Source organism: Nicrophorus vespilloides, unplaced genomic scaffold, assembly GCF_001412225.1.
Source record: "Nicrophorus vespilloides isolate i.1.1-1 unplaced genomic scaffold, Nicve_v1.0, whole genome shotgun sequence".
Lineage (NCBI taxonomy): Eukaryota > Metazoa > Arthropoda > Insecta > Coleoptera > Silphidae > Nicrophorus > Nicrophorus vespilloides.
Window position 1 is genome coordinate 103,001 of NW_017095810.1, and position 22,189 is coordinate 125,189.

At 31.6% G+C, this 22,189-nt stretch overlaps 4 protein-coding genes across 8 annotated transcripts in view; 1 reads left to right on the forward strand and 3 right to left on the reverse strand.

The window, feature by feature from the left end:
- Positions 1 to 1,259: 1,259 nt before the first annotated feature.
- LOC108565058 (septin-1) lies at positions 1,260 to 3,441 on the forward strand. Of its 2 annotated transcripts, none has more exons than XM_017924329.1 (3): positions 1,260 to 1,988; positions 2,270 to 2,462; positions 2,520 to 3,441. In XM_017924329.1, the coding sequence occupies exons 1-3, from the start codon at positions 1,980 to 1,982 to the stop codon at positions 3,371 to 3,373; spliced, it is 1,056 nt and encodes a 351-aa protein (XP_017779818.1). In that variant the 5' UTR covers positions 1,260 to 1,979; the 3' UTR covers positions 3,374 to 3,441. The 2 variants fall into 2 exon arrangements, with proteins under 2 accessions (XP_017779818.1, XP_017779809.1); XM_017924320.1 differs by having other exon boundaries at positions 1,260 to 1,533.
- A 1,234-nt stretch (positions 3,442 to 4,675) lies between these two features.
- On the reverse strand, positions 4,676 to 6,625 carry LOC108565089 (glucose dehydrogenase [FAD, quinone]-like). Its single transcript, XM_017924376.1, has 2 exons — positions 6,313 to 6,625; positions 4,676 to 6,260 (listed from the first exon to the last, which is right to left on the reverse strand). Exons 1-2 carry the CDS (start codon positions 6,445 to 6,447, stop codon positions 4,731 to 4,733), a joined length of 1,665 nt encoding a protein of 554 aa, XP_017779865.1. The 5' UTR covers positions 6,448 to 6,625; the 3' UTR covers positions 4,676 to 4,730.
- A 2,664-nt stretch (positions 6,626 to 9,289) lies between these two features.
- LOC108565315 (glucose dehydrogenase [FAD, quinone]-like) lies at positions 9,290 to 12,767 on the reverse strand. Of its 2 annotated transcripts, none has more exons than XM_017924716.1 (3): positions 12,661 to 12,767; positions 11,030 to 11,321; positions 9,290 to 10,970 (listed from the first exon to the last, which is right to left on the reverse strand). In XM_017924716.1, the coding sequence occupies exons 2-3, from the start codon at positions 11,309 to 11,311 to the stop codon at positions 9,447 to 9,449; spliced, it is 1,806 nt and encodes a 601-aa protein (XP_017780205.1). In that variant the 5' UTR covers positions 11,312 to 11,321; positions 12,661 to 12,767; the 3' UTR covers positions 9,290 to 9,446. The 2 variants fall into 2 exon arrangements, with proteins under 2 accessions (XP_017780205.1, XP_017780197.1); XM_017924708.1 differs by having other exon boundaries at positions 9,291 to 10,970; positions 12,657 to 12,767.
- Positions 12,768 to 17,478: 4,711 nt separating this feature from the next.
- Positions 17,479 to 22,189, reverse strand: part of LOC108565215 (flotillin-2) — a 137,038-nt gene continuing 132,327 nt past the window's right edge. Inside the window, exons 3-7 of one of the 3 annotated variants that reach the window (XM_017924565.1) lie at positions 18,930 to 19,282; positions 18,642 to 18,856; positions 18,380 to 18,563; positions 17,760 to 17,848; positions 17,479 to 17,700 (exon numbers count right to left, since the gene is read on the reverse strand). In XM_017924565.1, the coding sequence (XP_017780054.1) occupies positions 17,652 to 17,700; positions 17,760 to 17,848; positions 18,380 to 18,563; positions 18,642 to 18,856; positions 18,930 to 19,282 (890 nt within the window). In that variant the 3' untranslated portion in view covers positions 17,479 to 17,651. Of the gene's footprint in view, positions 17,849 to 18,379; positions 18,564 to 18,641; positions 18,857 to 18,929; positions 19,283 to 22,189 lie in introns of all 3 variants that reach the window. The other 2 variants (XM_017924558.1, XM_017924573.1) reach the window with 2 other exon arrangements.

A 22,189-nucleotide genomic window follows, 5' to 3' on the forward strand; every position in this document is an offset into this window, starting at 1 on the left:
CTGAAGTTGAAACCATTTACCAGTTGAAGTTGCAAGATTTTTATTATCAATTAATTACAGAACGTCTTTGATAAACATGTAAACATAAATTATTAATTAGTGTTTTCTTTTAGATTGATAATATATTTCTTTCTGCATTCAAATTAACCGATATATACACTTATTCATATATACTACATCTGCTACTGAAATAACTTTCTTTTCCTTTTTGTATGTAAAGGAAGTTCCAAATATTTATTTAAACCATGTGCGTCGCTGTGAACGTTGTAAGTATACATAGACAGAATATGATAAGCAATAATAGTTTGCTTGTATTGATACATGCAAACATAATTCGAAATAAAATGAGTTTTCACGTGAATTCACATGGAAATGAGTATTGCGAATAATCTATGACATGCCTATCAGTGACGACATTTCCTGCATTGTGCAGTAGTCCGATAAGTTTTATCTAAACTTACTCAAGAAAACCCAATGTTTTGTTATTTCTTAATTAAATTTGAAGAATACTAGAAAAATGTGTTTTTTCCAATGTTGATTAAAAAATAAAATAGTAAATGTGTATGATTGTTTTAAACACTTACAATATATTTTAATGAATATTTATTATTGTTTACTTAATATCAATAGTTAGGTTTTAACACGCCTTTACAAGTTAATAACTATTTTCAAACCTATTTTTTAAAGTTATGTGGAATTTAAAAACAATCTTTAGTAAGAAAATATAACATTTATTTGTAATAACATTATGCCAGTATCTGAAGTATATTAGATTATATCTCTTATTTAGTTACTTTATCTATAGTTATAATTAGTTTGGAAAAGTACTAATGTATAATTAATGTTACTTAACTACAGAAAAGAATATACACTTTACATATTGCTGTTAATTATTCTTATAGTGTGTATGAATTAAATGAGTTACTATATAAAATAATACAATTAAAAGAAACAAGTTTTGAATTTATTAATCATAGTTTTAATGATATTTAAATTTAAAAATATTATTTCTAATGGTGTTTGAAACTAGTTGCAGATGGCGTTACATGAGCAGACTTAATATTGAATCTGAAGACTATCATTGTAACAATATCAATGTTTTCTAATACAATGGAAAGATAATATGAATATGGTAGATGAAATAGTGATGTTGAATTATAATTTTGTTGTTGTTTTTGATGACCACGCCTTAATGTTTGTCTGCAATTTGCAGCTTATGCAGCAATAGCGACAGACGACTTGCAGCGCCCCCAAACAATATGATGGCCGTTGATTAGTTTGGGCCGGCGCCACCGAAGACAGCATAAAGCATAGCATACAAATCGGGCACGAACATTGACATTATCCGCCCCACCAATCCACAGCAACGCCAAATCAAATCATTTGTTTTCGGTTGTGTTGTTGTTGCATTTGTTTTCGTTCGGTTAGGTTTTCAATATAAGAGAGAATCGCGCGGCGCCGGTTGTGCCCAACGATAATTCCCAAACAAAATAACTCAAATTGGTAAACATGACCAGCGAATCGGCGAAATCTGTAAGTTCTTAGCATTTAATTACTTTTATCTCTCTTCGACGACCGCACTCTGAGTCATATCCACTTTCGTCGGGGTTAACAGAACAGAAGAAACAGAAAGAGCGACAGAGACAAAAGAGGGTTACACTCTGTTGTAAACAAAAAAATAAAATAAAAGCGAAATTTCTTGACCAGTCTGTTCACACAGAGCAGGCCGTACGTGTGTATAAAGCAAAGACCAGACACTCGTGCACGTCTGTTTGTCTTCGTTAACTGTTCCTTCAACGAATGGGGCCAAAATCCAAAAGTTGATGGAAATTCAATTTTGTAACAGTACAATTTCCATCGCCACTGCATATAAGCAAAACCGAAATCATAAGCGAACCGTAACATAACTATTTTCAGTACCATTCAGTGTCAGTGCTATAATTGCAGTTGCATCTGAAACGTGAGATTGTTTAAATAAGATGAACAAGGTTAGTGTTAAAATATACAATTTATTTTCTTCTGGATGGTGTTTCTAAACTTTTCCTATTCATTATTAACAAATCTGTGATTTACGTGTGCCAAACAAAAGATTACTACTGTTATCTCAGTCCATACTAAGAATTATCCTGAAAAACCCTTATCTTCATTGTATTGTTTTTACCTGGAAAACTCGTAGGGACCGGAACGCAGAGTTGCTGGAAATACTTTCTAATCTTGTTACGCATATGATACACGATAATATGATTACGTTTCTTTTGTGCGGTTTCAGTTCTCTGGCCTTGAGACGCCTGGATATGTGGGTTTCGCGAACCTGCCGAATCAGGTGCACAGGAAGTCGGTGAAGAAGGGATTCGAGTTCACGCTGATGGTCGTCGGAGAAAGTGGTCTTGGCAAGTCGACACTCGTGAACGCTCTCTTTCTCACCGACCTCTACCCAGAAAGAGTCATCCCGGATGCCGTCGGTAAGTACATATAATGTTTATGTGTATTTGTGTATCTGTAACGCTATTCATTTGCAGAGAAGAGCAACCAGACGGTTAAGTTGGAACCATCGACAGTTGAGATCGAGGAGCGCGGCGTTAAACTGCGATTGACTGTCGTCGATACGCCGGGTTACGGGGATGCTATTAATAACACCGATAGTTTCACCGAGATCATCAGCTATATTGATGATCAGTTTGAGAGGTTCCTGCGGGACGAGTCGGGCTTGAACCGTAAGAACATCATGGACAATCGGATCCACTGCTGCTTCTACTTCATCTCCCCGTTCGGACACGGTCTGAAGCCGTTGGACATCGAGTTCATGAAACAACTGCACAATAAAGTCAATATAGTTCCTGTCATTGCCAAAGCCGATGTACTGACCAAGAAGGAGATGCTTAAGCTGAAGACGACGGTGCTGGACGAGATCGCGAAGAACGGTATCAGAATTTATTCGCTACCGGAATGCGACTCGGATGAGGACGAGGAGTACAAGGAGCAGGTGAGACAACTGAAGCAGGCCGTACCCTTCGCCGTCTGCGGGGCGAACACACTGATGGAGGTGCGCGGCAGGAAGGTTAGAGGAAGGTTGTACCCATGGGGTGTGGTGGAAGTCGAGAATCCCGACCATTGCGATTTCATCAAATTACGCACGATGCTCATAACACACATGCAGGATTTGCAAGAGATCACGCAACAGGTACACTACGAGAACTATAGATCTGAGCGACTGGCTAAAGGCGCTCCGCCGCCGCCCAAGCGCAATACCATAATCGACGACAAGAACGGTGCCTTAAATGATAAAGATAGGATCCTGCAGGAGAAGGAAGCTGAGCTTAAGCGAATGACAGAATTATTAGCTCAAATGAAGGTTCAAATGCAACAGCAATAATCTCACATCATATCAACTGAAACGTTATTTTATTTCTTCTAATCCGCGACAGCAACAAAGACAATGGATTATTTTTTATTCAATTTACGTGGCCAAAATTTTACTGATGACTTTTTATAATTTTTAAAGTACTTATTTATTTAAGATTTTAAACCTTTTCTTTTATTATGATGCGCATTTTATGTAATTAGTTTCTATATATATATATATTGAATTTAATTGATATGTGATTCAGATTTTTTTTTGTAGTATATACGAATATTTTTATATGATGACATAAAGATATATATATTTTTTGAGGGCTTGCTCGATACTATAATTTATATTTTGCCATAATTCTTGTTTGTGATAGGAATTTTAGACCATGCAATTTATGTAATTTTAAACCATTTCAACTAAATGAAAGCCTAAAATATATTACAATGTTTATGAATTTTATTTTGTTATTTTTAATTTTGACAACCCATTCAAATTAAAACAAAGAATCCAGATGGCCTTTTAGTCTATATATTTGTCAATATTTGACAATTATCGAGTAGTGTTTACGAAATATTCGCATTTTTAATTTTTATGACTTACAAATCATAGTCGAATTAAGAAATGAAATTTCAATTTATTATCTCATGTGTTTAATACTGAATGTGGTTTGCATCATCTTTATATAAAGGTAAGTTCATTTGTATAATTTAGAAAAAATACATATTTCGTTTCATAAAATGATATAATTACAAAAAAAATTGACAGTTTTTACAAAGTAGATGGGCCTAGCACAAGAAAAATTGAATATTTTTCAGTTTTATTGTTACTGCTAAATATTATCACAAAATAATTTCGAAGTGATTAACGTCAGACTTACAAAATTGAGTATATTACATCATGATACAGTATAATACAACGGGATTACATAATAAGGCTATGACCAATTTAGTTGTTTATTATTTCAAATGTTAAACAAAAAAAATGAGGTCATTAATTAAAAACAAAGCTTCTGCTTCTGCAAGTTGCAAATTCATGATTTGATACATATAGAAAATTACATGTTTTCTTATTATCTTTAGTAGAATTTGCAATAATTGTGAATTGATTGGTGCTTAAAAATGAATACTATGATGATATTACCAGGAACGTCTATATGATGTGCTTAGTTAAAAATGAATAAGGAAACCACAAAATGTACACATATTTGGTTTAAACATATCGTCAATAAAAAAGTATGCAGAAAATATGCTATGATATTTTAATTGTATTTAAGCGAACGTTTGAAAATTGTTTAATAATAAAAAAAGGTAATTAAATAGAAGATTAGTGAAGTTTCAGATTTGTTTTATTTAAAATTTTGTAAATGGTAACTTTATATTTATTCTGCATTGTCCTCTTTAATTAAATCAGCTCCTTTCTCAGCAATCATAATTGTTGGAGCATTGGTGTTTCCGCTGACTAAGCTCGGCATGATACTGGCATCGATGACGCGCAGATTCTTCATGCCATGCACTTTCAATCTCATATCAACGACGGCATCCTTTATACCCATTTTGCAAGTGCTTGTGGGATGAAACAGGCTATTTCCGAAATTCCTTATGTTGCACTTCCAGTAATCTTTCGTATTGAACTCAATTCCATCGCAGTTGGCTGCTTTGAAGTTGATTATTTGCGCGTTCAGTTTTCTCATCGATTCAGTATCAATGAACTTTTTCATGTACTCAATTCCATCTAGGATCAAGTTAACGTCCTCTTCTTCTTTTAGATAGTTGGGTATAATCAGGGGTTTATCCGATACATGATTCGATGCCAACTTGATGAATCCGGTGGATTTAGGTCTCAGCAAAATAACTTCCATAACCATGATTTCGTTTTCCTTGTTAATCTCCAAAATGTCGTCCATGCTCTCCTGGTTCATACCCAACTTGGTTGCCATTGTTTTGAAGGTAGACGATCCTTTCAAGTGGTTGAAAAACATAAATTGCAGCATGCGTCGCGAACCTCCTGCAGGATCGAAAAATCCTGCCATGTTCGTTATTCCAGTTGCTGCAAGGGAACCCTTGCGCTCCGTGAAATATTTGAACTGATCTTGGATTTCGAGTGAAGGCGAGGTCTCGCTAGTCGAATTCAATTTGATTATCAGACCGAACGTCACGAAATGATCTTGCAGATTATGTCCCACCGGCAAATTCTTCACGACTTTAATATGAAGCTTTTCCAAATCTTCTTTGGGGCCCACGCCCGACGCCAATAACAATTTAGGACTATTCACGGTTCCCCCTGAAAGGATCAGCTCCTTTTTAGGTCTTACTTTAACATTTCCGTTCTTTGTCTTGATTATAACTTCCTTCACAGTGTTGTTTGTGTCGAAGTTGATTTGCGTTGCTTCCGAGTTTAAGGCAACAACCAAATTGGTTCTGTCACGAATCGGGGACAAGTAAGCTGTAGCGGTGTCGCTTCGAGTACCATCGGCAAGGTTCATCAAGAATTTGCCGATACCGATTTCTAATTCTTCGTCAATTTTGGGCAAACCCATTTCATCGGCGGCTTCCGACAAATGTTTGGCCAAAACGGGAGGAACTTCGACTCGAGATGTTTTCAGGTAACCATCGTATCCATGTAAATTGTGATCGTAGCCTGGAGACTGCAGATTTTCCGACTTTATGAAATATTTTAACGCATCCTTATATCCCCAGCCGTTATTACCGGAGCGCTGCCAAGAATCGTAATCTTCGGGAATGCCTCTTATGTAAAGCATTCCATTCAGTTGACTGGTGCCTCCGAGAACTTTACCTCTAGGCCAATTGCATCTTTTGTCTTTGAAGCTCAAACAGTAGTTATTCGATGGTTCTGTCCTGTATTGCCAGTCCTCTTCTGTTCCCCAAGAGCTAATTAGCAGTTGCGGAATCTACGAATAATCCATTAATCTAGACTCTTAATTATATTAATTAATATTTTACTCTGGTGGTCGATGATGGATAGTCACCAGCTTCTACCAGCAACACCTTCCATTTTGAATTTTCTGATAGTCGATTGGCGAGAACGCAGCCTGCCGAACCTCCACCTATAATTACGAAATCGAAGTCGTTTCGCATCCATTTCAGATCATGGCTTTGGTCTTCAGGCAGGAATGATTTGGTATTGAAGTCACATTGGGCCAACAGAAGCGAGCTAATTAAGTTCAAGAATACATGACTGGATGTTCCAGTCAATGCGGGACATGAACTGGATAAATCAGCCAAACATGCACCTTGTGATGATCCTCCGAAAATAGTCATAACTGAAAAACTAATATTGATTAATTTTAATCCTTTTATATTTGGCATTTCTAATTTAATTAAGCAAATAATAAATATGGAATTTCAAAACATGTTTTAAAAAATCTATTTGCTTATGTATCCAATACACAAAACATACACTATGCAACTCACCAGATATAGTTCACAGTAACTTATCCATCGATTGTGCTTATATATTCAACGTTATTAATAATTATCAGTCCAATTAACTAAATATATGCAAGTTTTCTTACAAAAAATATGTATTCATTATATTTTTATTTCCTAATTACTACTACTATCACACAATTAGAACGATATATTTTTTTAATTAATAATATATTATATTCATGCAAACACATATTTAAACAATATATGAAATTATACAAACCTTTTGTCGTGTCCCGGGAATTATTTATTTAATTTGTGGAATATCTTGCACTTTACTATTAATAAATTCTATATAAGACTAACTTTGTATTACCAAAACAAGTCGCATTTTATATCCAAGAATTGATTTAGAGATAATTTTCTTAAAAAAATATTGATTTTTTTATTATAAACTTAAATATTTCTTGAAATATTATGTACAAAGTACAAACTAATAAAGGGGAGTATTATTCATATTTTTTTTGTATTTCTATATTGTTATTCTAATAAGTTATTGTACTGAATGTTGTTTTAGATATCTGAATTTCATTTTTTAATTATGTAAATAATTACATGACAACTCGTCAAGATTACATTAATAGTTGAAAATAGTTCTGATAAAAAGTTTCTTATTTATACGCACTTAAAAAATAAGACATCGGAATTCTTGTTACTGTTCGGTAAATCGAAGCAAATCGGATACTATTACTGAAAAACTAATACATAAGTGCAAAAGTGAGAGTCTCATATTGACAAGAAATTTTATTTGAGCAATATATAAAGAATAATTAATTAAATGGCTCAAGAATATGGATATTATCAATGATCGTTATACATTAAATATATATATACAGGGTGGCCCATTTGAGCTGCAACCAACTTAAAACTGCTATAACTTTTGAACCGTTGGCAATGTTGTGTCCATATTTCGCCTAATGATAGCTGATTAAATTGTTTACAAGTCTGCAGAAGCATTTTCATATCAGTTTTTTTGAAATAAAGTTATCAGTAATGGAATTCAAACGTAATAGTGTGATAGTCCAATACTTGAGCAAAAAACCAAAAGTGGCTATTGTTAAAGCCCTCGAACACCTTAATGTGAATATATCGTTATAACAAAGCTAGTAGTGTTACAAAATGCTGTTTTGGTGGTCGGAAAAAACTACATCTGTGGTAGAAGTGGTTCGGAAACTTAAGGCTCGAATTGAATGAAATCCGCGACGCAGTGGAAGACAAATGGCTGCTCAGCTGAATGTATCGAAAATAACCATACAATACATACTCAAAATCGAATTCAAAGTGAAGTCTTACAAGTTCCAAAAAGGACAAGATCTCATCGATGTTCAAAAGAAAACTAGGCTCGATAGAGTGAAGAAGCTCTTGCGCTTGTACAAACGCAGCCAATTGCCAAATATCGTCTTGTCTGATGAGAAAAAACTCCTAATTGAGAAATTCGTAAACAAACAAAAAGATCGAATTTATATAGAAGAGAGGTCAAACAAAAATTTAGACATTCGAATGGCCATAAGAAGTCAAGTACCACCGTTTGTGGTAGTTTGGGAGGCTGTGGCGGTCGATAGTCGCTCTCCTTTGGTGTTTTTGGACCGTGGAGTCAATGTTAATACGAAAAAGTCTACTACGAAAACGTTTGTTAATGCGAAAAAGTCTTCTACGAAAAAGTTTTGGAAGTTGGTCTGAAGCCGTGGAAAACCAAACATTTCAGTCAGAAAGAGTGGACGTTTCAAGAAGATTCTGCACTATCACATAAAGTACACGTAAACCAACAATGACTGAGAGACCAGATGCAAATCCACTCAACTTCTCGGTATGGGTCATTTTACAGGCCAATGTCAGCACTAAAGAATACCAGAATGTTAATGTGTTCAATAAAGCCTTCTTTGTGAATAGAGCAAGGTTTCGCAAGTTTTCACATTTGTGCGGCTTGTGACTCGCTTGTATACCAACTATATAGCTATAGTTCGCGTTCAAGGCGGCCATATCGAAAATTTGAAATGAAATCAAATAATGTAATTGTTTTCTAACATGTTCCAAAATGTCTCTGCAAATCTGCCGGTTAGTAAACGATTTTACAATAAAAATTACAGATTACTTGTTAAAATGTATTTTAATACATAGATATTAAGTATTTCAGTAGTCTCTTTTGGAAAATTTAAACCGTTTTTGTCTGTACTTGATATTTGTGACGAAATGGCTAGTAACATTTCAGAGACTTAATATCAATTTAATATCCTAAATATTTGATTTTGTTAGATGATGAAATAATTGTTAATATTGTCCTTCATATAATAATAATATCTAATATCTAAAACTATATTGAATATTTGTCACCAAGTAAGTGTTAAAAATAATGTTAAAAATAGAAAGAATTTTAGAATGTTTATTATTGAGAAATACGAAATAAATCAATTAAAATAGACAATTTCAATTGACTTAATATTTTTATTATTTAAAAAATCTTTTTCCACTATAAAAATATCTACATATTTTTGATTTAGATTTATTTAAATACTGTACATCATATAACTTTTTGTTCCACATTCATACACGTAAATTTAGTGGAAAATAAATAAGGCTTTGAATAATTATCGTAGTAATTATAACTAGCAGTAAACAAATATTCCTGTCTAATTATGCACGATGCTTAATTACATCCAATCATCCTTTATCATGTCCGCTCCCTTTTCAGCGATCATAACTGTCGGGGCGTGCGTGTTTCCGCTCACAATATCGGGCATAATACTGGCGTCGATCACCCTCAACCTTTCAATGCCGTGCACCCTCAATCTGCTATCAACGACACCGCCGTCCTCCAATTTACCCATTTTGCACGTGCCAATAGGATGATAGAGTGTGGACGCGAAATTCTGTATGTTGCACGCCCAATAATCCCTGCTTCCGAACTCGAGCCCTGAACAGTTTGGAATTTCATAATCCACCAGTTCCGGGTGCAGATCTTTAAGCGCTTCCGATTTCATCAGCTTATTTATAAACTCCACTCCATCGACCAGCGTTTCCAAATCTTCGTTACGCGAGAAATAATTAGCGTGTATGATGGGCGCTTCGAATGGATTCGCGGATTTCAGCTCCAAATAACCCACGGATTTCGGATTCAATAAAGTTAACACCAGACTGAGCGTATCGTGGTTGTCGAGAACATCCAGTAAACTCTTCTTGGATACTTCGTTGAAACCAATTTGGGTTAGTGTCGTCTCCAAATTGTCCTTTTCCTTTTGGTACGATTGCAGCAAGTGCAATTGGATGTCCGGATACTCTTCATTCTTTGTACTGAGGAATGTCATTACGGTGGTAACGCCAATGCCGCCGAAGATTCCTTCTCGTTTAGTTATGTATTTGTAAAATTCATCGGAAATCGAAATCCCCTCAGCCGAATCCAGTTTCGCTGCTATACCAAAAGTTGCTAAATGATCCTGCAAATTCCTTCCCACTGGTAAATCTTTGATTACAGGAATTCCCATTGCGTCCAAATGCTCTTTTGGGCCAATTCCTGAAAGCATTAGCAGTTGCGGTGTGTTTACAGATCCTCCAGAAAGGATAACTTCTTTTCTCGCCTTAACATTGATTATTTTATTGTTGACTTTCATGCGAATTCCGACGCTTTTGCCATTGGATATTAATACTTTGGTGACAATTGTATTAATTGATAAAAACAGATTGGGTCTTTTCAGATTCTTTAAGAACGCTTTGGCCGAACTGTGACGCTGTCCATTTTTGGTGGTGGTTAAACATTCGTAAACGCCAATTGGTTGCTCGTCCTCGTTCCACGGAAGACCAGTCTCGTTGAAGCCTCTCAAAAGCTTCTCCCTCAAAATCTCGTTGTCCAATACGTAGTTTGTGGATAAAATACCATCGGTTCCGTGATATTCAGAGCTTTTGTACTGCTCCTTCTGCACATCTTCGGATTTCTTGAAGTACTCTAACGCAGACTCGTAGTCCCATCCATCGTTTCCCTTCTCGGCCCAACGGTCGTAATCCCTTTTGTTGCCTCTAACATAAATCATCGCGTTCAAAGCTCCAGATCCACCGAGGATCTTCCCTCTTGGCCAATTGCATCTACCATCTACCATACCCAAACACACTTTGTCAGTGGGTTCCGTCCTATATCGCCAATCCGACTCCGTGTTTTGTTGCCAATAGAAAGCCATTGGAATCTAAAGTTAAAAAAAAACTGTGAGCGAATATTTTGATAAAATTATACCATGCGTCATACCTCTGACAACATTGTTGGGAGTCCTCCAGCTTCTACTAAGAGAACTTTATGCGCAGGATTCTCCGATAATCGGTTTGCAAGAACTGATCCAGCCGAACCGGCGCCAACCACGATGAAATCGAAAGAATCTCCATCTCTTAAATTGTTGCTATGATCGTCCGGGTATCCACTCTTCGCATCCAATTTACAAGGACCGGAGAGCAAAGAGAGCATGGCCATTACGTAGAGTGCACTAGGTGTATTGACTAGCGTTGAATTCACTAATTCCGGTAGACATTCCATTTTGTATCACCTAAACAAATCATTTTACAATTTTTAATGAAATCCAAATAAACTCCACATTCTAATTAATACATGTATACTCAAGTAAATGATTAGATAATCCTTCCTATTTACAGATCAAATTTAAATTATTTAAAAAAAACCTTTAATTAATCAATGTTTTAATCTTTAGTTAAATTATATAACAATATTTAAAACAATTTGAATAGTCACATTATTTTTTTTTAAATTATTAATTTAAGTGATGCATATTTTTTAAACTAAATGTTTAGATACATTATCTAATCTATTTTCACTTTTATAGTAAAGGATAAATCAAAACATACTAATGTAATTTTCAAATCTATGTGCTTATCTATGTATGGTAATGATTTGAATGTGCTAATAAACATGTATTTGTTTGAATAACAACTCTTAATGCGTTCACATAGCAAATAAAGAATTGGTGGTTATTTTGAAAGTACTCGGAATATTTATAAGTTGAGGTGGACATAATCTTAATAAGCTTGAAGTTTCAGTAAAAAATTCGTTCATAAAGTGAAGTAATTCAAAGGAGATTTAAACGTAATATTTTTTTAAAATAAATTTAATTTAGATACTAAAAAAACAATAATTTTTCATCATTTATAATTGGAAATTCAAGAGGACTATAAAATATAGATTATTTTTTGTCATGGTCAATGCAGATACTAAAACATTTATTGCAATACATTTTAACGACTTTTTACAATGTCTGAGTTTAATCTTTTGTGTAGCGTTGATTATACGCAATATGTTGCAATAGCATATGACATTTTTGTTTATTTAATTATACGAGAAGTTTCGCAAATTATCTAATTTAAACCTTACTAATCGAGGAACTAAATAAAACAGTTATAAATCCGATAAAAAAAAAATGCCTACTATTTCTTTCAAACCGGATTATAGTGAATCCGGACTATACGAGTTATTGCTCGTATATAAAGTATATAAAAAGAACAACATTCGTCCTATGTATAATGGAAATATTGATGTGAAATCAGTTTTAATAAAAGTTCAAATTTTAGAACAATTTTGTGATAATCTAAAAACGTGGTTTATTTATGGATACACTTGAATCTTACGTAAAATGTGATTTGATAAATAATTGTCTAAAAAATCGTACTTTGCACACTTTTTATAAATTTCCAATTAATGATTATAATTAGTTATAACTTTATTAATGTATACAAGGCATATTTATCGTTATTTTTTCTCTTTTTATCCAGAAAGTAATAATATGCTGTCATGAAGAGTAAAGGTAGAAAATCTTATTTTATATTTGGTTAATTATTTGGAAGAAAAATAACGTGAAAATGTGACTTACTAACTTATATTTTTGTTTGAGATGTATAGAAGTGTCGATAGAGACGTTCGTACCACAACTATTCTATGAACCTGATATATCTAAGTGATATGTATACATACATTATCTGAGCGTTATTTTTGTTGTCATGCCTTCTCTATATACATATATATATTTAGTGTTGCTATATAAGATAATAATAGTTATTTTAATGACCCGAATATTTTTACACAATTTATGCTGATTAAATGTAAATTACATTTGCATTTGTAAATAAAATCTATTTTGAGTATTCAAAGAATTATTCTCGACACTAAAGTGTAATATTTTTAAAATGTAATATTACTTGGTGTTCATTTAGAAAACTTGGATCAAATTATGTTTATTTTATTCAAAAATTGTTTAATTGATGTAATCCAATTATCAATTATTAACAAAGTTGAAATAATGTACAATTGAGAAAATGTTTCATTCAAAAAACAAAAATAAAAATGCTACTTTACATCTATGTGAAAATATCAGTTATTACGGACTCATCAAATGACCTAGGATGTTCATCGTTTATCACTAATTACACAATCATAAATTTTCTTTCTGAAAATACAAAGAAAGTATTTATAATATAGATGGTATGATAAGATTATTTTTGATAATGCTTGAGTAGGATTTACAAGGATAGACGAAAGTTATTTTAAAACCTGTTGGTTTTTTTTTATATTGGAACATTTTATTTATAATTACCAAAATATTGTAAGATGATCTGCTGTGTACTTCTTACAATAAATTTCTTTCACTAATAATTTTGCAACTCAAAAAAAAAGAAGTTTTGATTCAGAATTTCCTAAACCAAAATTGAAGTTGTTGGAAGAAGATAATTCACTTTAGAAGTTTAACCCTTTTTTTCCAACAAAATAAATTGTTTTATTAAAATCTTTATAAAAACACTTCTTTAATCATAAGAAAAGATCATACCTGTTTTTTTTTCATTATTCAATATTAACTACTGTTAGAAATACATCTAGCTTCAATTGACATTAGTTGCTTCCAACAGTTTTAATCGTCGCAAGACAAAATTAAATTTAAAATTAATGATTCCATTTGGAATGAATATAAAATTTTATTTATAAATAAATTGGGTGTACAGATGTATTTTATTGTTAAGATCATTTAGTTTTCGTTACCTTGAAACACTTTACTTTTACAAAGTCCTAGAGATAATCATGGTGTTGTTGCAAATCGTTTTCAATGCAATAAAATGATTTCGATGTCATTACTACAAATTGCTGTTTATGCCTTCTCCATGTATTTATTTCATCTCAGTCCAAGTTGTCACACTTTAATCAATTCTTAGTAAACATCTATAAATCTAGTTTTATTCAATTAAAAAACAATATACAGTGGAACCTCGCTTAACGAACATTTCGCTTAACGAGCAAAATGAATTGTAAAAAAAATGACTCGCTTAACGTGCGACGTTTTGCATTACGAGTGACGATGAGAAGAGATTGCGTGACTGCTACATCATTTTTAAAACTTGTGTACACATAGTATGTGTATTTTTAAATATGTTTCACTATACGAGCAAAAAATCCGGAAATTTTGGAACCGATTAAATTCATTAAGCGAGGTTCCACTGTATTTCTTTTACTTGTGTGAAAAAAATTGTAACTTTATTTATTTCATTAAATTTAAAAAAAATGTCGATTTAATGATATACATTTTGGAGTTGACTTGTTAAAATTGATTTATTTATTAAACTCACAAATTAAACCGGATATTAATTAAACTATCGCTAAATGATGCAGATTTCTTGATATATCAATGAGAAATTGAAAGAAGTTCATTTTGTTCGATTGAAACCAAAAATTAAATATTTATCGTTTTGATAATATATAGAATTATCTTGTTTAGAATATGGCAATAATTATTATTTACTAAAATGTAAACTCAATCAACAAAAATGTTAGTGTTAACAATAATCATTTAAATTAATAAATTTTACCACTATAAATTGATAGCCTATTCTATTAGGTATAAAGTAGACAAAATAAAATATAATGAAAATATTAAATGATTAAACCAAAAATAATTAAATTTATTTATTGTAACGATACAAATCTGGTTGACTTTAATTATTAGTAAGAACTAATTAGAGAAAACACATATGTATAAATTGCTTACTTGTAAATTGATGTTTATGTAGTGCGTAATCCAATATTTGAAGATATTTGAGTATAACTGTACGTTGCACAATATAAGGGACAATCTAAACTAAATTTAACACATCTCGCTTATTTATAGTATTTAAACAACATTGAGTTTATGTGCACGCATAGAAGTCTACGTAGTTTAAAAGAACAAACATAATGATGTAATTATAAATTATTTTTTTGTTTATTTATACAGTTTAACCTGCTTTAATTCATTTGAAATATCATTAGTTGGAAATTAAATAATGAATATCAAATTAAAACATAAATATTGTACTTCTGTGAGTTCTTTAAAAGACACAAAAAAGGTGTTTCAAAATATTTACTTTGCAAAAAGATGCAAATCATACAGATCAAATTAAAAGGAAACGTTGTAATTAATGGAAATTTTGACTTAACATTGGGATTTTGACTTCCGATTCAGTAAATGTTTATATTTAATGGGAAAATGGAAAATTCAAATAGTTCTGACCATATAAAATCTACCTCATCAATCATAGAAAATAAAGTTTACAATAACATGAATCTCTTCGACAATAAAAAATAATCATAATGCTATAAGTAAATTAATAAACAGAACAAACGTTTCACTAATAATGATGAAGGAAAAGCAATTAAAAACTTTTGTATTAAAGGCCATAATACAAAGTAAAGCGTTCGTTTTCAAAAGTTTCAAATCATCTCCAACTCCAATTTTGTTGTTAACCAATAAATTTTATCTCGAAGAAGTTATCAAATGTTTCTCCTTTATTGCCGGATACTTACTTAAGACACTTTTTTTGATAGGATAATTTATTGATAACTTATAGTTTTATATCGAATAAAATAATTGTCCTAAAAAATTTTTGTATAAATAAAATTCTGAAAACGGTAGTTTTTAAATCATGCCATTTATTAAAATATCTTCCACACAATGTGTATTAAAAGTTTACAAAAACAATACGAATGAATACACGTACATAATAATAATATATAAAAGAATTTACAGAAAAAAAAGAAACAAAAATAAGACAACATAATAAAATATAATAAAGACTATTATCAAAAATTCACAAATTGCAACGAAACATACACTGTATATTATTATTATATAATGTTTTAAATTAAATTGAAACAAAAATATATTTATGTAAATAATAAAAATATCGATATCTGACAGAAAAAAAAGTATACAAAGCAACTACTTTGTGCTGAGAAAATAAATTGTAAAGAGACAAACGAAAGTAAATTGATCAAAATATAAATACAATATATCTTTTTCTAATAACTATATATGAATACTCTCATTGAAGCACGACGAACTCTAACATATATATTTGTTTTTTTGTTTATTTTTAATCTCTTGTTAAACCTCTTTAATGCGATAACTCTTCTTTTTTTATACGCGAGTACAAAAATACTCGATTATAAAGACGCTAACTGTATATTCCTCATGGTAATAATCTCTGTTCCACTAGCTGAAATTCGCGTTTGAGATTCTCTATATATTATGCAACGAGGTTTCCTCTTGTTTTATTTAAATATTCTTGGCTTATTTCCTTATACGAACACACGTGCGTACTCGGTGTAACATTGAAGCTAAATATTACATTGGAAACGACGAGTTTAGGGAAGAAAAGAAAAAAAAAATCATAATTGTGTCTCTCGACAAGGAAACTTTGTTGTTTAGAAATTATATATAAAATAAATAGAATAATCCTTGGTAACGATTAAATACGGGTGATACTGAAATGAAAGACCGCTAACTGTATTACGCTATACACTCTGTGACCTGAGAAACAATGTTCGCTCCTAAAAGAAAAGAAAAACCTTCCCCTAAAGTGTATCTATATAGTTTTTCACCATGTAGTAGTTTCTTAGTTAAAAAAATATTTTCTTTTTTTTATACTTTGCCTCTCTCGCTCTCTTCTCTTCTCAAAATCTAAATATAAACTAATTTTTCGTTTACTAACTTTTATTATTAGCCCTTTTAATTTCTCTCTCGTATTCACTAAGAATCACTACATATCCAGTTTTTGTTTGTTTGTTTTTTTTTTGGTCAAAAGATTGGCGTTTGGAAATTTACATTTACATATTTAAAAAGTTATAATGTTTATTAAGTAGTGTATACACATCGGTTTCGGGGAAAAAACGTTCAAATGAAAATACGTCTTTAGTTTATGTGAACTTGTGAATGAATCGAGGATAAAATACTAAAATATACGAAAGTCCATTGAGCAATTAACGAAAGTAGAAAATCTCGGTGGATCACGACGTCATCGAATTACTCATAGCAAACTGTGGAAATAAACTAATCAAATAAGTGTTGTAACGTTTTCATTTTCATTCATTCATTTTCTTTTCTTTTTTTTTGTTACATTTACAATTATTATCCATTCTTTATATAATACGCGATGTACTTGAGTTAAGTAGCATAGTTATCTTTTCTTTTGTAGATTTTTGTATTAATTTGCTATTATATATATATAATTTCTATACTGAACACATTTTCATTTATTTAATTTTCTCTCTTTAATTAATTAATCTTCATTAAATATATAATAGTCCTTTTTTTTGTTTGGTTTGTTTTCACGAGTATTATATTTATATTTAAAATATTTTTTTTTGTATTTTTTTTCATCTTTAATCGAATATAATATATATAGTAAGTTTTGTATATAAAAGAATTGAAAGCCAGAAATATCAATTGTAAAGGCGTAGAATGAAATTACCGAAGGAGCGGCTATTTGTGTCGTATTTGTATATTATTCGGTGTTGTTCTTAGTTTTGTTTAATGTTATTTTCTGCTTGTTTTTGATTTATTTATTTAACGGCAGTAGTTTGGTTGACGGTGGCTCCAGGAATCTTCCCTAAAACTTTCGAAAGATCCACGCCGGTTAATGCGTTTATTGCTGGAGGTAATTTTCCAACCAACCGTGAAATCTGATCAGTGGCTGTGTCCGATCCACCCAGCAGGACTATTTCATCGGTCTTCGCCAAAGGAGCTGCAATTTCGGCTGCAATCTGCAAATGAAAATAAAAACAAACGTATTAAGATTAATAACGTAAAAGATTAATAATCTTTATTAATAAAAATTAAAATGATTAAAGATTAAATTGTAAATGATTATAATATAAATGTATATAATCCGTACACTTAATTGATGTTCCCTATGAGAATGTACATTAATCAGACGATACATTCTCATTTTATATTTCATATTCCGGTATTCTGGTTCGCTCAAACGTATACAACGTACACGTTATTATATACTTGCATACATACTGTATACAATATAATTTATTTGTTTCCAAAAACTAGTTGTAGAAAAAAAAACATAACATGGATAAAAGTAATACATACATAATATGAATACTTCATGCACAGACGCCTACTGGTCATACTGACATTGTACGTTGGTTAGGATATTTGTACGTTCTTTGATTTGAGGATCGTAATAATCATATCACCGAGCGTACTTTAATAGAGCGCTGACTATATTCAACAACTTCATTAATTAACAAAAAGCTGAAGGTGAATGTTAAATATATTACCTTTGGTAGTGCTTCCAAAACGATGGCCATCTTCGCCGCATTCCCGTATTGCTTGTACACAGAGGCTTTCAGTCTCATTCCTTCGGCCTCGGCTTGACCCATCAACGAAATGGATTCTGCTTCAGCGCTTCCGAGCAATTTGATCTTCTCAGAGTCAGCCTTCGCTGCTTCTACAGTGTGTGTCCTATTGTAACAAAAAATCACATAATTAGCATTTACATTCTAACATCCTAACCTTCTTAATAAGAAGTAAGAAATATACCTCTTTCCTTGGGCAATCATCTCAACCCTGTAGCTTTCGGCTTTAGCTGGTAAACGAACAGTTGCGTTCAACTCGAGCTCTTTCCTCTGAACTTCTTGCGCTTCCACTTCGATCTGCTTTCTGCGCTCCACCACCTCAATCTGGATTTCCTCGTTCCTGATCTTCTGGCGAATCTTGGCAGCTTGCAGCTCGTACGCTAACTGCGCTTCGGCTTTCTGCATGGTTTTCCAAAGATTAAGTATTTAATATTTTACATTGTGTTGTTCGCTTGTCGCGATTTATACTTACGGCCGTGTTGATCTCTTGATCGAAATGTGCCTTCTGCAGCTTAAACATACGCGAATTGTCTTCGATCTTCGTATCGGTGGAGTACTTGATGTCCATTGCGGATTTCTGGCACTCGGCTTCGCGGATTCCGGCGTCACGGTTCGCTTCGGCAACTCCGGCGTCGGCGTCGCGCTTCACGACTGCCGTCTGAGCTTTGCCCAGAGAGGCCAGGTATTGCACATCATCGAAAACGTCTTTAATGGTGAACGACAATATCTCAATTCCCATTCGACCTACGTCCGGTGCGGCTACTTCCCGCACAAGAGCAGCGAACTGGTCCCTGTCGCGGTACACCTCTTCGACTGTAAGAGTTCCTATAAACCACAAACAAAAACTTATAAGACTATATACAAAACATAATTTCTTAGAAACACCACAGATATAACAATTTTTTTCAATTTAAACATTTCTTTTTGAGATTTTTTGATTGAATAATGTTCAAATATATAGTAATACTTTGCATAGTCCGATCTTCGATCATGACCCGGACTATGCGAGGTATTGCTGTATTGTGACTTTTTTATATAACAAATTTAAATTATATTAATAACTATTTGAAATACAGTGAAACCTCGCTTAACGAGCAAAATAAATTGTAAGAAAAATGACTCGCAAAATGGAAAATGGAACGCATGGGAAAAATTGTTTCACTATACGAGTAAAAATCCGAAAATTTTGGAACGGAGGTTCCACTGTATATTTTCCTTCAATTACGCAGATTTCGTTAATCCCACTGATAAACATCAAATTAATCTTATATTATGATACTAAAATAAAATGATATTAAGTATAAACAAAACGTGTGTATACATTTTAGTTATATAAACTCAAATATTAACTTCAGTTATCTAAATTATTTGACGTCAATCTTAAATGCTTAATTAGCGTTTAATAAACGCAGTGACGCAATAATCATTCGTAATCTCTCACAGTTCATACCGAAACTATCCTGTTATTTGCATCTGCAATAAATTTTCGTTTAAACTAAAACTGTTTAAATTTTTTTTGTCACAGTGACCTTGAGCCATGAATTCAAGTGAGTTTGATCTCGACCCACGGCTTCATAATTGAAATAGTTTTACAATTGCTGACGTAAAACCAGTTTTTCTTTTGTATTTTTCAGTTCAAGTTTTTTTTTATGTGAACGTTAATATTAACCGGGAAGTAGTATAAATAATACTATTAAGCAATGTTTTTAAATTATTAACATGACGAGATCTATTTGTTTGGGGTCAACTGGAGAGAAAGGTTAATTTCTTTAATTCGAAGATCGATCATAGAAGATTAGTAATAAATGTATAGTTTTTGTATTCTATTAATAGCTTAATAGATAATTATTATTAGTGTATAGACTAAATACAATATATTTAATTTATCATATAATGCAAACTCTATTGATAAACAACTTTATTTTTTACAAATCATACAAAAGATTAATTCCTGTATGATTAATCAGGTGATCAAAGTGATATATTGTTTGAATGTATTGACTTTATATCCAAAAACATTTTTTTTTAAATATCAACATTAAATGATCTATATCTATTTTATAAACATAATAATATATTATTAATAGACGGAAGTAATGAAAATATAAACAAAATCATCACATTTTTTAATATCTTATCTGATTATCTTTAAAAACTGATCGAATCACGTTTAGGTTTTTTAAATTAATAATGTGAAATATTCGTATTTTTGACACAATGCTAATTTCCAATTTCATCTTATATTAAAGTTTAAGTATGAAAAGGATAAATCAGCTACAACAATATCCAAATCACTAATGAGTGTCAGTGTACTTCGATAAATAATAAACATAGGTGAAGTTTAAAAAGAAATACGTACAATTTATCTAGAACAATAAGCGCATTAATCACGATCCAAATATTTACAAGTTCATTTATAGTTGCAATCGGTTGTGCAAACAAACTGAATCGACAGAAAAATATGTGCATTCGATCACGTTTCGCACACATTTTACTTTTATAGTGAAATTTCATTTGCAGAAAAGCATACCTTTTATTTATAGAAGTTTCTTATAAAATAACATAAATTATTAATAAATCCTTACTTTACCTTAACTACGTAGAATTCTTCATTGTCTTTTTGAAATGAACACATTTTTGTATTATATAATTTAGTCTTAGCTAGAGGGTCGAACTGAGAGGAAGTCTTACTTGGAGAGTCCAAGGAAGAGCACTTACTTCCTAAATACTAACTTAAGAGGTAATGTAACTCTTAGTTAATAATCCATGTGATAAACTATTGTATAGTTGACTTCTCAATAAAAACTCCTATGTGTATCATAAAGTTAATTAAGAATATTGCATTGGATATTCATAAATCCCTCTAAGACTCTACAACGACATAACTACGAGATAATCTACAGTGTCCAGAGATTTCTTAATTCCGGGACACGACAGTATTTAGTAAAATAATAATTTAAATAATTCATTGATTATAAATTATATTTTTTTTAGTAATACTTTACAAAATCTAATATCATTTAATTTACGTATTAATGAATTATCTTATTCTAATGACTTTTAAACAGGTTAATTTGAACTTTGATCAAACATATGCAAAATGGTAATATATATAATTTTATTATTTTTATATAAGACAATAAAGAATTTGTGATATAGTTTGACGTTTAAGAATATTTATCATTCTTGAAGCGTAGTAGATAATTTGCGCATCAAGTTTGATTATATTGCGTAAAAGTTTCACGCGTTTCTTCGCACTGAACTCAGTGCGGAAGCTATCCGCGGTAGATGGCATTGAAACTATTGTCTTCCTTATCCTTTCTTATTTTAATATGTAAACTAGATAATTCGAATAACAAGTATAGATAAATATCATTTTATTGGTACATATCCAGTTAAAAGAGTAACTTTCTATTAAAAATAGTAATGTACATAAATGAAGGGTGTCCCAAAATTAACGCAAGATTTGAATTAAATAGAAAACACAGTTTTTAGTATTCAGATTGTGATTTTGTGATTGTGATAAAAACTTGCGTTAATTTTGGGACACCCTTTCCAAAAAGAAGACTATCATTAAAAAACTATCATTTTATGTATAAAGAAATAATTTTAATAATTCTTTATTGTGTTGGATTTATTATTATATTTAATTTATAATTAGTATCAATATTGTAGTAGACTAAAGAATTTTTCATATTTTCAAAGAAAAAAATGTCGTAATTTCATCAAAAA

What these genes read in the sequence shown, in the direction of transcription:
- LOC108565058 (XM_017924320.1), top strand. Translation starts at nt 1,510, where the DNA reads ATGACCAGCGAATCGGCGAAATCT. An exon ending in CCAGCGAATCGGCGAAATCT is followed by an intron (nt 1,534 to 2,269) that starts GTAAGTTCTTAG and finishes GTGCGGTTTCAG; the next exon opens with TTCTCTGGCCTTGAGACGCC. An exon ending in AGTCATCCCGGATGCCGTCG is followed by an intron (nt 2,463 to 2,519) that starts GTAAGTACATAT and finishes ATTCATTTGCAG; the next exon opens with AGAAGAGCAACCAGACGGTT.
- LOC108565089 (XM_017924376.1), bottom strand. Translation starts at nt 6,447, where the DNA reads ATGCGAAACGACTTCGATTTCGTAATTATAGGTGGAGGTTCGGCAGGC. An exon ending in ATCCATCATCGACCACCAGA is followed by an intron (nt 6,261 to 6,312) that starts GTAAAATATTAA and finishes GATTATTCGTAG; the next exon opens with ATTCCGCAACTGCTAATTAG.
- LOC108565315 (XM_017924716.1), bottom strand. Translation starts at nt 11,311, where the DNA reads ATGGAATGTCTACCGGAATTAGTGAATTCAACGCTAGTCAATACACCT. An exon ending in TCCCAACAATGTTGTCAGAG is followed by an intron (nt 10,971 to 11,029) that starts GTATGACGCATG and finishes TTTTAACTTTAG; the next exon opens with ATTCCAATGGCTTTCTATTG.